General features: G+C 45.7%; 2 protein-coding genes across 3 annotated transcripts; one reads left to right on the top strand and one right to left on the bottom strand.

Moving 5' to 3' along the window:
• Window positions 1-62: 62 nt before the first annotated feature.
• On the top strand, window positions 63-7,293 carry ighmbp2 (immunoglobulin mu DNA binding protein 2; the record flags this gene model as incomplete). 2 transcript variants are annotated; one of them, XM_084453156.1, is made up of 16 exons in its annotated part: window positions 63-96; window positions 671-753; window positions 1,402-1,571; window positions 1,708-1,903; window positions 2,016-2,110; window positions 2,648-2,811; window positions 3,004-3,204; window positions 3,361-3,508; window positions 3,910-4,084; window positions 4,264-4,446; window positions 4,551-4,669; window positions 5,045-5,139; window positions 5,254-5,377; window positions 5,516-6,373; window positions 6,499-6,698; window positions 7,096-7,293. In XM_084453156.1, exons 2-16 carry the CDS (start codon window positions 677-679, stop codon window positions 7,291-7,293), a joined length of 3,003 nt encoding a protein of 1,000 aa, XP_084309282.1. In that variant the 5' UTR covers window positions 63-96; window positions 671-676. The 2 variants fall into 2 exon arrangements, with proteins under 2 accessions (XP_084309282.1, XP_084309283.1); XM_084453157.1 differs by having other exon boundaries at window positions 65-100; window positions 675-753.
• Window positions 7,294-9,851: 2,558 nt separating this feature from the next.
• Window positions 9,852-15,639, bottom strand: LOC311320679 (zinc-binding protein A33-like; the record flags this gene model as incomplete). Its single annotated transcript, XM_084452484.1, has 4 exons — window positions 9,852-9,919; window positions 11,061-11,402; window positions 11,866-12,106; window positions 15,574-15,639. The coding sequence occupies 4 exons, from the start codon at window positions 15,637-15,639 to the stop codon at window positions 9,852-9,854; spliced, it is 717 nt and encodes a 238-aa protein (XP_084308610.1).
• Between the last annotated feature and the right edge of the window lie 80 nt (window positions 15,640-15,719).

Consider the following 15,719-nt stretch of genomic DNA (forward strand, 5'->3'; position numbering starts at 1 on the left):
TGTGTGTGGGCTTTTCAAAATAAGAGTCTTGTTGTAAAAGCTTTTCTAACCAGCCGTGTTTACCTGTCAACAAAACGGTCTGACTGATCCCATCAGGTAGGTATAACTGAGCATTGCCGCATTCTTGGAGGAACTACAGGGACTAGCAATACCATGCAACGTCAGTCTGTCAGATTGTTTTAGCTTGTTATCCAGACGACAGCGTGTTAATTACTGCTTTAAATAGCTAACGTTAGCTAACTTAGCTAAAAGCTAGCGAGTGCTAGCTAACTAAACTAGAGCGAGCTACGGTGTTAGCGAACGTCGTGCGGCATGCAGAACACACGATTCAATTAACTTAGCCGGGTTTACTAGCGATTTCGTGGTTAGTTAGGCTACACATTTCAGAACTCGAGTTAAGCTAGTTAGCTTGATAAATATCAATTTCCATTCAAACTCAACTGGCTACAACACCGCTATGTTACCCAAGTATGGGTAATGCCCCCTCGGAATGCCCCCTGCTATCGTCAAAGGGCCTGTGTGTGCATCTGACCCATGTGTTGGACTGTTGGCACTGTTTTATCTGGTCTCTGAATCAGATAAATGGCATTAGATCTCGATCGATCGGTAGACTGACTGATTGATTGGTTGATAGAGTTTACTGTTGTGCTGATGTGCTCATTCTTGTTAGGAAGAAATGGAAGTTGAACGTTTCGTGACAAAAACCCTCGAGCTCCTGCAGGAGGAGAGAGAAGCTGAGATTGAGGAGACGAGGTAAGGAGGTATTTTATGTAGTCCTCCAATTCACAGCATTCCTGGGTATATAGCACTGTCGCCTCACAGCAAGAAGGTCCTGTGTTCGATTCCCGCTTGGGACGATGTCGGCACAAGGGATGTTCTCCCCCAGGGTTGTCAGGTACTCAGGAGGGGTATCTCCTCAGGGTTGTCAGGTACTCAGGTGGGGTATCTCCCGGTCCTTTCTGTGCGGTGTTTGCATGTTCTCCCCGTGTTCGCAATAGTTTCCTCCCAAGAACCCAATATGAAAAACATGCTAAAGAACAGTTGCTCTTCAATCCGGTCCCTGACCAGGACCTGGACTGAGCACTTGGACTTGGTCCCCGGGCGCCACTGATGAGGCTGCCCACTGCTCCTGGCTGCCCCCGGAGGAGGACAGCTGGGATGGATGAAATGCAGGGAACAATTTCCACCGACGACCGCTGAAATGCATGCGTTTGTGTGTTCTGTGTCGTCGCTCACTTCCATGTGTGTTGGTGTGTAATTGCTGTGTGGCCAGTAAAACGACCATCAAGGTCCTGTATAATAATACATTTTTTAATCAGTTAATTTCTATAGGAAAGGGATGCCTTTTTATGTCACCATTCCTATCCCCAACATTTTTTATTGTTTCTGTTTTAACCGAAGGGTATGGCAGGAGAACGTCTCTCTCAAGGACCTTCAGAGCAAAGGAGTGTGTCTGCTGAAACTTCAGATTGGAAGCCAGTCCACGGGTCTATATGGGCGGTCTCTGCTTGTGCTGGAGCCAAGGAAACATATTGGTGGCTCAATTCTCCCTAGTAATAGTTTTGGGCCTGGTAAGAATGTTGATGAATGTGATGTCAGTCCTGCTACATTATACTGGATGTTGATTATTTTAAAGCCTAATGGGAATTCAGTTTGTTGTGAAACATACAGTATGCTAGTTCGCTCATCGACTACTGATTTCTGCAGGGGACATAGTCGGCTTGTATGACCCAAGTGGTTGCAGTCCGTCATCCCAGATTGGCACTGGGGTGGTGACACGCATCAGCCAGACTTCTGTAACAGTCGCCTTCGAGGACTCGGAGGACGGCCTTAATATTGACACGGATGGTCTATTCAACCTTCTGAAGCTGGCAAATGATGTCACCTACAAACGCATGAAAAAGTAAGATATATTGAATGAATGCACATAATCAGACAGGAATATTGTTCCGTTTTTGACAACCCTTTTTCACAAAACCGTGAAATGACTCTCTTGTCTTGTCCTCTGTTTGCAGTGCCTTGAATGCTCTGAATGGATACAGCAGTGGACCAGCCTCCAGTTTGATAGCCGTTCTGTTTGGCTACTCAGAACCTTCACAGTTACAGTCAAGTAAGGCTGTTTTTTTCACGTGTTTAACAGTTTACATTTCAGACTATTACATAGTTCTGTTATTCAGAACAGGAATAGATGCAAACCTTTCTGAACTTTACTACTATATCCCTGGGGAGTGGGTTGGTGATTCTTTCTTTCATGTCTCTTGTACCCGTGTCTCTCATGTGGGCAGCTATGGCTCAGGAGGTAGAGTGGGTCATCCAATGATCATAGGGTAAAGAATTCGAATCCCGGCTCGTCCTGGCAACAGGTCGAGTCCTTGGGCAAGACGCTGAGCCCCAAATTGCTCCCAATGAGCAGGCTAGCACTTTGCACGGCAGCTGCCGCCATTGGTGTGTGTATGCATGTGTGAAATGGATAAAAGAGCTGTATAAGTGCAGTCCATTTACCATTGTGTCTTCATACCCGTGTCTCTTATACCCAGGTCTGTCTTTTATACCCATGTCTCTTATACAGTACCTATGTCTCTTATACCCAGGTCTGTCTTTTATACCCATGTCTCTTATACAGTACCTATGTCTCTTGTCTGTACAGATGAAGTCGTTTTCTTCAACTCGGGCCTGGACGACTCTCAGCGGGAGGCTGTGTCATTTGCATTATCTCAGCGGGAAGTGGCTGTGATACATGGCCCTCCAGGCACAGGGAAAACCACCACTGTCGTAGAAGTCATCCTCCAAGCAGTAAAACAAGGACAAAAGGTACTTTGGTGTTTTGTGTGCCTCTGTGTGCCCTTCGTAACATCCGGAAGGAGAGTTCTCAGTCTTGACCTGCTCCTGTAATTCAGCGCAGTGCAGTGTTTCGTAAAAGAAAAAGTACGAAATCCACATCTTTGATGGATTTACGATGTCTTAAACAGATGATGAATTGATTATCTTTACGTTTCGTTGCAGGTCCTCTGCTGCGCCTCTTCTAATGTGGCTGTGGATAACCTGGTGGAACGTCTGGCCAAATGCAAGGCCAAGGTGCTCAGACTGGGCCACCCTGCCAGACTGTTGGAGTCCATCCAGAAACACTCTCTGGATGCGGTCCTGGCCCAGAGTGACAACACCAACATCATCGCTGACATCCGCAAAGACATCGACAAAGCTTTTGTAAGTGCATATGTGGACCTGGACCAGCGTTAATACTAGCTTTTGTTAAAAGATGGTCATTTGTGTAGATGTATATCTTGCACCCCAGATTGCTTGTTCTTCACTTAAGGAATGCTTTCTGTTGTTGATAATGGCTTCCCTCTCTCCACCGTGAAGACGGTGATGAAGAAGACGCGTGAGAAAGGAGAACGGTCCACCCTGAAACGAGAGATTGGGGGGCTACGGAAGGAGCTCAGGACAAGAGAAGCAACAGCAATCGCTCAGATCCTCAAACGTGCCGACGTTGTTTTATCAACCAACACAGGTGACTGATGGCCGCTGGCGTAGGGTAGTGAGGTCTGATGTCACTTTGCAGGCTGAAAGGCTGGCATTGGCGCCATTTGGTTCTGAGTCCCAAAAATCCCTATGGGGAAAATGAAGAAAATAGGGTTTGCGAAAAATGAAGAAAATAAGGTCTGTGTTTAACAGACATAAAATAAGGTCTGTGTCTAACAGACTAACAGACTATTCTTACTCTAGAATAGAGTATGTTTTGTTCTAAAACTAACCTTTCAGCCTACAAAATGATGACTTCATCCCACCACTCTATTGCCCCTCGGGCTAATTATAACTTCAGTTATAGGTGGGGGGGGGCTTAGGTGAGGGAGTGATGGATGATGGGTGATGACAAAGTCAGTATGAAGCCACTTGTCTGTGTCCCCTCAGGTGCTTGTGACACCGGGCCTCTGAAGCACCTTTCAGCAGACCACTTTGATTGGGTGGTGATAGACGAGTGTGCCCAGGCCCTTGAGGGCAGCTGCTGGATCCCCCTGCTGCACGCGCCCAAGTGCATCCTGGCTGGAGACTACAAGCAGCTGCCGCCCACTATCAAGTCGCACGCGTAAAATCTCTTATTTACCTTTTCTCCCTTTTGTTTCTCTTTTGTCGGTACCGCAGAACTTATTATAGAGACCATCGCCAAGTTCTGAAAAGACATCTGCTTGCTTTATCAAGGAACGCCAAGCACAGAATCCTAAGAAAATAAAGGTTTTGCTGGGTTTTGCTCGTTCTCTCTGGTAGGGCTGCAGCCAGAGGCTTGTCTGTCAGTCTCATGGAGAGGCTGATCCAGAAGTACGGAGAGCCGGTGGTGCGCATGCTGACCGTGCAGTACCGCATGAACAGCGCCATCATGGACTGGGCCTCCAGAGAGATGTACCAGGGGAAGCTGACGGCCCACCACTCTGTGGAGAAGCATTTGTTAAAGTAAGTCTCTCTCTCTCTCTCTAGGCTATGAAGATCGCGACATCTCATGTTAAATGTTTCGGTGAGAAGTCCTTTATATTAACACTGTCAGTCCCACTGCTCAGGGATCTGCCTGGACTCACCAGTAACGAGGAGACCAGCACCCCTCTCCTCCTCGTCGACACTGCAGGCTGTGGTCTGAGTGAGATGGAGGTGGCAGATGAGCAGTCTAAAGGAAATCAAGGTGAGCTTTCGCCTCCCCCTCCATGCCCCCTGAAAACTGCTCCTACGACAACCTTCCATGCCCCCTGAAAACTCTTCTTATGACCACCCTCCATGCCCCCTGAAAACTCTTCTTATGACCACCCTCCATGCCCCCTGAACTCTTCATATGACCACCCTCCATGCCCCCTGAACTCTTCCTATGACCACCCTCCATGCCCCCTGAACTCTTCCTATGACCACCCTCCATGCCCCCTGAACTCTTCCTATGACCACCCTCCATGCCCCCTGAACTCTTCCTATGACCACCCTCCATGCCCCCTGAACTCTTCCTATGACCACCCTCCATGCCCTTGAGTACTCCTCTTCTAACTAGCTCGTTTCGATGAATCTGCAGGTGAGGTGGACATTGTTGAACTGCACATAAAAGCCTTGACCGAAGCTGGTTTGAAAGCCAAAGACATAGCTGTTATCACCCCATACAATTTGCAAGTAAGTCGTTGTATTGTGAACATTTTTTATATTCTTTTAACTAGGTGAAATATGAATGTGGAGAAAGAGGATTCGGGGGGGGCGATGTTGACGTTGCTTAGCGTGTTTCTACAGGTGCATCTCCTGCGTCAGCGGCTGTCAGCCAGACATCCAGATCTGGAGATCAAGTCTGTGGACGGCTTCCAGGGGAGAGAGAAGGAGGCCGTGGTTCTGTCTTTGGTTCGGTCCAACAGGAAAGGTAAACTCTTCTTCTGGTATTGCGGCAGCACCAGCAGAATTGGCATATTTAATGAGTAGCATCTCTGCGTTTTCTTTGTGTACTTTGTCCATTTGTTTTCAGGTCCATTTGTTATGAACTTTGTCCATTTGTTTTCAGGTGAAGTTGGGTTTCTGGCTGAGGACAGGAGGTTAAATGTGGCCGTGACCCGCGCCAGACGGCACCTTGCGGTGGTGTGTGACACGCAGACGGTCCGGAGCCACGGCTTCCTCAAGTCCCTGGTTGACCACATGACCGAGCGTGGAGAGGTCCGGACCGCCTTCGAGTACCTCCAGGACATCGTGCCACAGAACTACACCCGCGACCACAGAGAGACCAAGGACAAAGCTGCCTCTGACGGCTCCTCCTCCACCAGACAGAAGGCCATGGGTGCGGCTGGGGGCAAGACGGAGACCTCGGCACCAAAGAAGCCCGGCGTCCACAAGAGCAAGGGAGGAGGGACCGCCTCAGACTCCCACTCCAAGGTCGGCTCCACGCTCGCAGAGGAGGAGCGGACCGAGAGCAAGTATGCTCAGATCAAGGAGCAAATCGAGCGATTCCTGAAGGACCCGGAGCAGCCGGAACTACAGTTCCCTTCGTCGCTCAACTCCCACGACCGCCTGCTGGTCCATCAGGTCTCAGAGGAGCTGGGGCTGAGGCACGAGAGCCAGGGGGAGGCCCGGGACCGCTGCATCACCGTGTCCAGACCCCCGCTGCCGCCTCCGCCGCCACCAGGACCCAGGCTAGACCAGGGGGTAGCGCCCAAGGAACCCGCGCTAACAGCAGCCGCAGAGGAGGAGGAGAAGAGGGAGGCGGAGCCTGGAGGCGGGTCTGCGCGTCGAGCCCCGGTAGACCTGAAGGGTCTTCATCTGGAGCGCATGAGCAGAGAGCAGCAGAGAAGGGAGGAGAACGCCCAGACCAAGAAGCAGCGAGACGCCACCTGTACAGCGCAGACTCAGACCGCCAAGAAGTCCAAAGGTCAGCGCCGCGGCAGTTCAGAACACGACTCCATCCATCCATCCATCCATCCACGCCCCTCGATCTTGGGTCGGGAAATCTAACTTTGTATTTGCTTTGTTTGACTCTGTTTTTGTCCCTCCAAGGGAAGAGCCGTACTAAAGCGGGTGCCTGCGACATCGCCGCGGCTGCCTCTGCCGAGGACGACTTTGACGCCCTCATCAGCGCCGTGGTCAAGGCCGAGAGCGTGTGCAGTTTTGTCAAGTGCAAGGCCTCCGTGCTCTTACTAGGACAACTGTGCCTGTTCTGTAACAGACAGTACTGCCTCAGCCATCATGTCCCTGAGGTGAGACCACACTCTTTCTACGATACAGTAATAGCGCATGTCTAGGCAGCAGCTGTTCGATTGCGCTCACTGGGCCGTGTTTATTATCAGTGTGTGGAGAGAAGGAATGTCCGCACACTGTATTTGTAGCTCCCCAAGTGAATTTATTTCAGGCACAACCTCAGGTGCACCTGACGAAGGCCACTTTGGCCGAAACTTTGTGCCTTAAAGAAATTCACTTCGGGAGCTACCAACACGGTGTGCAGACATTCTTTCTTCCCCTCATTATTGTTTTTTGTCAGGCACCTGTTGCACTTTATCTTGGTTGTGCGTGCGTTTCTCCGTTGCAGCTACTGACTCTGCGTGCCGTATTTTGTGTGAAACCTGCCCTGGTGGTGATGTGTGCCCTATCTCCCAGGTCCACGGCTGCGGAGACAAAGCCAAGTCCCACGCCCGGATGAGGATCAGCAGAGAGGGCGTCCTGTACGCTGGCAGCGGGCAGAAGGACAAGTCAGTGGACCCTAATAAGAAGGCTTACCTGCAAAGGAAACTGGACTCCAGACTCAAAGACATGGCAACCCAGAGGAAAAACAAACCTAAAGAGAAGGGAAATTGATGGCTATTGTTCTCCAAAGAGAATTATCATGTTTCCACCACAGTAAATTATTTATTGTTGAATGATCCGCCCCTCTGCCTATTACATTGTTATAGCCTCAATCAAATAATTTCTCACACGCTTATACTTGGATGTAAGGTCCCATACATTGCACACACACAAATGGATGAATAATAATTCATTTATAAATTCTGTTGTTGCAGCAAATAAACAGAACGATACAAAACATAACAAAATGCATGGTAGGCACAGAAATGTACAAAAGAGGCAGTAGAATAAGTCACAAAAATGCGCAGTATACAGCATACAATGTACAAGATGTACAAAAAGTGCATAAAAGTACAAAAAAATAGACAAACATTCTAAAATCGGTAAAAGGTCAATCGTGAAACTAAGTTGCCGACTATATACTATAATACCTAGTTACAGTATAGCTGCTGCCTGCTGGCTATTCAATACAATAGTGTCTAACAATAACTAACTAGTAATAACTGTCCTGACAAGAAAACGGCTGGCACCAGAGCAGGCCATCTTAGCTCCCTCCAGGCTGGCTCATGTCCATAGTGTCCAACCAGTGAGGGGAGTGAGTGGCCATTTTAGGACATCCTCAGTAGTCAGATGTAAGATATCACCTAGATATTGTCAGATGTCACCTAGATATGTGTCAGATATCACCCAGATATTTGTCAGATAGCAGATGTCAGGTATCATCAGAGGTCAGATATCAGATGTCAGGTATCAGAAGTCAGTTTCCAGGTGTCAGAGGTCATGTATCAGAGGTCAGATGTCAGGTATCAATCGTCAGATGTCAGGTATCTTTTGTCAGATGTCATGTATCAGAGGTCAAGTATCAGATGTCAGGTATCTTTTGTCAGATGTCATGTATCAGAGGTCAAGTATCAGATGTCAGGTATCATCAAGTATCAGTTGTCAGATATCAGAAGACAGTTCTCCTTCGTCAGGAAGTGATGTCTCAATCAAGTTCAATGCACCGCTGTATAAACAGTAAGTGAGTTAATGCATCAACACTTGGCCTTTCTACTTAATATGCATGCTTTCTGAGGGTCAGTGGGCAGAATTGAACATGGCCACCCAAGGTCATCACAACGCTGCGTAAACAGGAAGTGAGGTCTAATTGCTTAACGCATCCTCCCTTTGACATTCCACTTAGTACTGTGGGGAGTTTTGGTATTTTGAAGGATGCAATGTCAATTACAAATTTACAAATAATTTCAAAACAGTCAGTCATAATCTCAGATTACAGTTATAAGGATATTTTCATATAAAGTCATTCTGGTAATGGTTGTGGGACTGGTATTCAGACTATTGTCTGAGGTATTGTGGTATGTTTAGAGGTCATGAGGTCATATATAATGGAGTTAGATAAGAAATATCTCCACAGTACTGAACACGGTTTCTTTTGTTTCACATTGTTTGTGTTGGGAGCATTCCGGAAAAGGAAGCATGTGCAGAAGGATATTGTAGAGCTGAGGACTGAGATGTGGAGTTCATCCAAGGTTAGGTCAGGACACTACATTGCACAATCTAGTGTGTGTGCTGCTTTAACGTGACTCATATGAAGGAAATGGTCTGGTTGTTTCTTGGGAGCCAATAAACACATTGGGTCAGGATGCTCTTGATGTAAGTTACTGTAATGGTGAGGAGGTCATGTTCTCATGGAAATAATCTGGGATCTGAATCACAACATGAGAATCAGTGTGTGGTGTACTTTGGAGAAGAACACACTGTTAAATTTATTAAGTTATGTGGAGTGCTAGGATTGGACAGAACTGGGGGTGATGTTACCCTCTTTCACTGTATGAGGTATAAAAGCTAGTGCTGGGACTCTATCAGTTTGAGGGTATATATTGATGCCTCCCGATGCAGATCTGTGCCATAGTAAATTAAATTAATATAACCAAATGAAGACTTCGCCTGGATCTGGTTCTGGAATAAACCACGGCAATATGCGCACTCTAAGGTTCAATAAGCAGAATTTTACATGGCCACCACTCAATGACAACGTAAACAGGAAGTGAGGTCTAATTGCTTAACGCATCATCCCTTTGACATTCTACTAAATAGTCTTGGGTCTTGGTTCAAGAAGAGCAATTTCTTGAGCTCCGTCTCATCCTGAGCCTCCCCTGTAGTTGGCTGAGCCGGCCACTCCTCCTCTGGCCTTAGAAGGAACCCCAGACCATGACTGCCAGGTCCGCCAAGGTGCTCCCTCTCGTGATGATGGCCAGGGCATCTAGCTGCCGCGGTTGTTCAACACTGTTCTGTAGTGCAGCTGTGTCAGGGGAGGTCTCTCTGCTGTAGACACATTACGTTGGGGCAAGTCCCTTGCTCTGGGTGTGGGCTGGACCTAGTGTCCATGCCAGCCTGGTCCTCACGGCTGCAGGGCATCCTCTGGGTCCCAAGGACACGGCGCTGACCAGGGTGATCAGGTCGGCAAGGTCTGAGCCGATCAGCAGGGTTGGCATCGCTCCACTGATCGGTGGCATTGGCAGGTTCCAGAGATGCTGGTATCTCTCCTGGAGCTGCATGATAGGGTAATCCTACTGGGACAGCGCCAGATGCTGGCTGGTGGAGACGTTGCTGATGGCATACCGCTGGACAGGCTGACCTGCAGGTGAGATTATGAAGGTGACTTGCTTGCCGTCGATTACGCTGATGTCTCGATGGATAGTGCGAAGGGACAGTTTCTTTTTCAATTAGACCTCACTTCCTGTTTACGTGGCGTTGTTCTTGGGTGGTGGTCATGTTAAATTCTGCTTATTGACCCTTAGAGAGCATTCATATTAAGTAGAATGCCAAAAGGATGATGCATTAAGCAATTAGACCTCACTTCCTGTTTACATTGCATTGTCGTTGAGTAGAGTCCATGTTAAATTGCGTCCATTCACCCCTAGAGAGCATGCATGTTAAGTAGAATGTCAAAAGGATGAACAAGTAACCAATTAAACCTCACTTCCTGTTTACCCGGCGTTGTGATGACATTGCGTGGCGGCCATATTAAATTCTAACCACTGACCCTCAGAAAGCATGCATATTAAGTAGAAAGGCCAAGGGTTGATGTGTTAAGCAATTAGACCTCACTTCCTGTTTACACAGCATTGCGTTGACCTTGAGTGAGACATCATTTCCTGTCAAAGGAGAACTGACTTCTGATATCTGATATCTGATACATGACAGCTGATACCTGACCTCTGACACGTGACATGTGATACCTGACCTCTGATACCTGACCTCTGACATGTGACATGTGATACCTGACCTCTGACGTGACATGTGATACCTGCCCACTGATACCTGACCTCTGATACCTGACATCTGACCTCTGATACCTCATCTATGATACCTGACATCTGATACTTGACCTCTGATAGGCCTACCTGACATGTGATACCTGACATCTGACTTGTGAGATCTGACAAATATCTAGGTGACATCTGACAAATATCTAGGTGTTATCTGACAAATATCTGGATGACATCTGACAAATATCTAGGTGTTATCTGACAAATATCTAGGTGATATCTGAGACCCGACATGTGACTCTTGAGGATTTCCTAAAATGGCCACTGTAATAGCTCCCTCCAAGCTGGCTCAGGTCAATAGTGTCCAGCCAGTGAGGGGATGCATTGAACATCTACAATGCAACTATATTGATAAGGTGTCCCCTACTTAGAGGCTTAGCATTTTTGGCCACTCTATTCTAGATATTGCCAGAGGACAGATTGTTAGAGGGACAGCATCAGAGATGCCCGGTGACAGATAAGGGAACATCTTCTCCGAGAACTTCTCCTTGAAAGTGTGCAGTAAAGTCAGGTCTGCGGCGTTGAGGAACGTCACCTTGCCTTTTTCGTAGTCCAGCTCCACCGTGACGTGCTGAGGCTTCTTCTTCACGGACAGTCGCGTCCGGGGTGTGGTCTGAGTCCAGCTGTGCTTCCCAGAGGTGAAGCCATCGGCGGCCAGCACCGCTATGCGGCTGCTGCAGCGCTCAGGGTTGTCGGGGAGGACTTGTTTGCTGTCGTACCGCACACTGGTGAATCCGTCAGAGAGGCTCAGGTTTGACTGTGCCGTGTTGGGATCCAACGTCACTGGAACTGTAAAAGTTAGGTGTTAAGTGTTACTGTAGAACGCTAAGGTGGGTAAGATGAGCAGAGATTATGAGAACATCTGTCTCGTTCCTCTGTCTCTTAGGAAATGAGTGGAATGGAGTGTGTGTACTGCTCACCACACTGGACGATTTCTCTCATCTCTCTCCAAATTCCAAACTTGAGTGATCCCACATGTCTAGCGGCATCGATCAGAATGTTTCTGATGCACTCTGGATCCCGTGTGGTGTATTTGATCCTGAAACATGGTGAAATTATGATGATCCCTCAGTTAAGAAGAAAATAAATGTTGGCTTCAGACAGTGGGCATTGCTGTATGTCTGTATACACACCTGCTCTTTGTCTGCTTGTAACCCTGTGTTTGGGGAAGGAATCATTGGAATGAACGCAATTGACTAGAGATCTGCATTATTTTAAAATTATGTAAAGTTTCAGTGTATGAATAGCTCACGCTGCTCCACCTGTAGAAACTGTACGTCCTGTGCGCTCATAGATTTCTCTGTATCGCTGATGACGCCAGCGAGATCTGAGATCTTCTCCTCCAGGTACGCCAGCTTGACGCACATCACATGAGTCTTGGTGTCCTCCTCCTTCCTCAGCTTCGCCAGCCTGGACGCCTCTTCCCTCCACAGAAACTGGTGTAACTTCTCAAACTCATCTTTTATCAGCCGCTCCGTCTGGTCCGCTTGGGTCTTCAGTTCATGAATAGATACTGTACACGTTAATTTTTGCTTTTATGAGACATTATTATTAATACTGATGGATACTTATGAGAACTTACCTTAATGTATGCTTTGGTTTCCTCCCAGTCTTCTTTGTTTTTTTCTCAATACTTTCAGATGTTTGTGGAAGGAATCCAGCTTTTCTGAGACTTCTGTCTGAAATATGAGTTGAGAAAAACATGTTATCAGAAGTGTTAAGCACATGAGGCCCATCTGGAGCTGTGACCAGAGGACTGGTACTGATCATGGATGGCAAGTATCTGGCTGCTAAATGGCTCCATCTGCTGGCCAGGTGAGAAAGCGGCGGCACGGTCTCCACACACCTGCAGCTCCTTCACCTGACCCACACACACACAGTAGCCTACTTGCCCCCAGATCATTAAGGGTTAAGAGAACTTGCTTTTTTGAATCAACAAGACTTGATATAATTGATAGATAATCACTGGTAGTACATCACTTGCCAATCATTGTCTACCGTTGTGCCCTTGAGCAATGTATTTAACCCCAACATGAGCTCGAATCATTGTTTAAGTAGCTTTGGAGCAGCAAATTGTAAATTTAAGCGGCGTCGCCTCACCCTTCTCTCCCGAGTGGCCTCCTCCACAAGGCAGCAGTCATGGACTTTATGCTGTTTGGACGTCTGACAAACCACACAGATCGGCTCCTCATCGTTCTGACAGAACAGCTTCAGCTTCTCATTGTGGAGAATACAAAGTTCTTCTGTGTTCTCGTATGTCCGTTGCTCTTGAAAAGAGTCAGAGGCTATCTTTAGTGCTAAATTGATGGGAGGCCTCTCCGTGAATGACACTGTGCGGCATACTGGGCATTCCCGAGATCCCTTCCTTTCCCAGAGTTTCTGTAAACAAGCTTTGCAAAAATTATGGCCACATCTCAGTTGAACGGGGAGGCAGAACACCTCACAACACAATGGACAAAGCAGGTCGTCCTCAGTCAGGGAAGGTCTTGCTGCCATTAGATCCAGACGTTTCTTTAGCCTCTCTTCTCGCTCTCGAAGTATGATACCGGAAGGTGATGGGATGGAAACTTGTGTTCATGTCGACATACTAGTTGAACTGGTCTACATCACATTTCTGTGAAAGGTGTATTCTTGCTTCCTCATTGTTTGAATTTGACTGTATGTCTGTGTTGTCAAGATGACTATATATAGCAAACAATACTGAAGTGTCATACTAGTATGTTTCTTCCATCAGCCTGTCTGACAGGTATTATACAATTATATATAAAGCAATAAGTTGGTTGTTTCACAGTTTTAGTGGTACATTGAGAAAATGAAATAAAGTATGCAGTTGTTTTATTGATGCGAAAGAACCTGGATTTAACCTTTTATTTTCACCAATCCATAGAAAATATGCATTTACAGTACATGGTATTGACAGATTATCCTTTCTTTCAGTGCACAATGTATTAGTTATTGACATGTAGCTGAATTCAGATGATTCCATTGATGATTTTGACTCTTGATTCTTCTGATTCCTAAGTGAGGTACAACTTGTCACGATACTGTATAATGCTAGGTTGGTGAAAGTCACAAGTCTACGTTGCCACCAGGATGTTGGTTGACCTTATTTCTACAGCTTAAGTCTTCAGAAGAGGGCATAGTATGATGGAAAACAAGCAGAGGTAGTTTAAACACTGAAGGGCAGACTGTGTTTTTTTGCAGTAGTAAAAACTATACTAAATAATCACATTGTCTTATATGCAAAGCATGGAAATATGAAAATAAAATATTTTGTCTGTCCAAATATTAACATATCTGAAACTAGATACAAGGTCAAACATTCAAACAGAGCTCTCTACAAGCAGGAGATCTCTATCTGCATCTCTACCTTACTTAGAATCAGTAATAGGGTTGTACATTTCAATTTAAATTATGATTGGTAGACAGACAGCAAAAACATTTCTGTCATTACCAAATATTTACCACCACAGATGCATGGGGCTAAATCCAAAGAGATGTGAGAAATACAGTAGGACACATTGACATTAAAATGAAGTAATGTTTCAAAATGTCATACAATGCTGTACTGCATTCCTTTGTCAAGGATAAGCACAGGCAAGCTTTTATATAGTAAAGGTACAGTACTGTACATCAGTGTCAGATCTCTCATACAGTAAGTTGATTGATAAGGGCAGTTGTTTATGAAACTTGGGATAAACATCACCCTGTTTGTACACAGTACGGAATTCATCAATACTTCTCACCATATGAATCTTGAAAATCTATAGTAAAATTGTGCTAAACAATTACAAAATATTGATATAAATAAAAAGTATCATGCTTGTGCACAGTGTGACTTTTGATCATCAAAAATTTGGCAAAGGAAACATGCAATAACAACCCTCTGCTGCTCTCCATCTACTAAAGGTACCTCCTCCATTCCAAGACATGACCTCAGTTTCAGCACCCTAACTCAATCCTGCTGTTGTCCTCAGTAAACATGCAAGAAAAAAACAGTACTAGCCATATTTACACATAGCTAGAGCATCACCAGAGAAATATATGAGAGTAATAAATATCTTTACAGATTTCTATTTAACATGCAAATGATTGGTCAGGTAAGATTTCCCAATAACATAAGGTTTCCCTTCTCAACAATCTTTTGACTTCAATCGCAATAAATGTCTGTTAGTGTTAAACTCAAAGGAACATTTCTCCAGAAATAAACGCTGGATAGGAATTTATATGAATAACACAATGTGTGTTGAACTATTCCTTAATCACTTAGAATAAGGCAAATAGCTGCAATACCCCTGTAGTTTGGTAAAGACATAGTATTTTGTTTTGTTAAGAAATTTTAGTTAGTTTTACCTTTACAAAATACTCCACCTAAATAAAACAATTGTTACAAATAAACAAATTTATCAGTAACTTAATTTCTTATAATCATAAATACAATCATCTGAGTTAAACAGATAAAAAACCTGGTTGTTAGAGGTCTTATTTCATCTACTCTGGTGTGATAATATGCTCATACAGACCTTTAGATAAAGACGTTTTTTTAAAAGAGCGTATAATAACATTTTAACAGTGATAAAGAAATCTAAAAGTAGGTGTGGTCATTTCAGGTCATGTGGTGAATCTTGAACACCATACGATGCGGCCTAGACCAACAAATGCTGAACAGTTGTTCACATACTTGCAATGAAATCTTTAAACATTTAATAACCAAAGAGAAAAATATAAAATCGTATGAGAGTAATCAAAGTCAAGTTCTTCTCTGGCTGGATCAACATACTGATGGGCACACAGTGGTGGAGAAATGGTTGGATTTTTTCCACAGCTTATATATTATATTTTATAAAATGGTAAAAATTGTCAGTTTGCAGTGTAGCCATATCTGGACCAGGATAGAAATGACTTCTGTACCAAACCAGTCTGGACGTCTGTGGCAGTCTCCACAGTACTAGAGTCTGACCCGGTCCCGGTGGACTCGACTGTTGCAGTTCTGTCCAGCGTCGAGGAGCGAGGAGCCGGCAGACATCCTGCGGCCGGTGAGCACGCCCAGAGGCCGTCTGCTTCTCTCAGTCCTGTAGCAGTACCAGCGGTCTGTGTGACTGAGGA

This window comes from Borostomias antarcticus, assembly GCF_949987555.1.
Source record: "Borostomias antarcticus genome assembly, chromosome: 18".
Lineage (NCBI taxonomy): Eukaryota > Metazoa > Chordata > Actinopteri > Stomiiformes > Stomiidae > Borostomias > Borostomias antarcticus.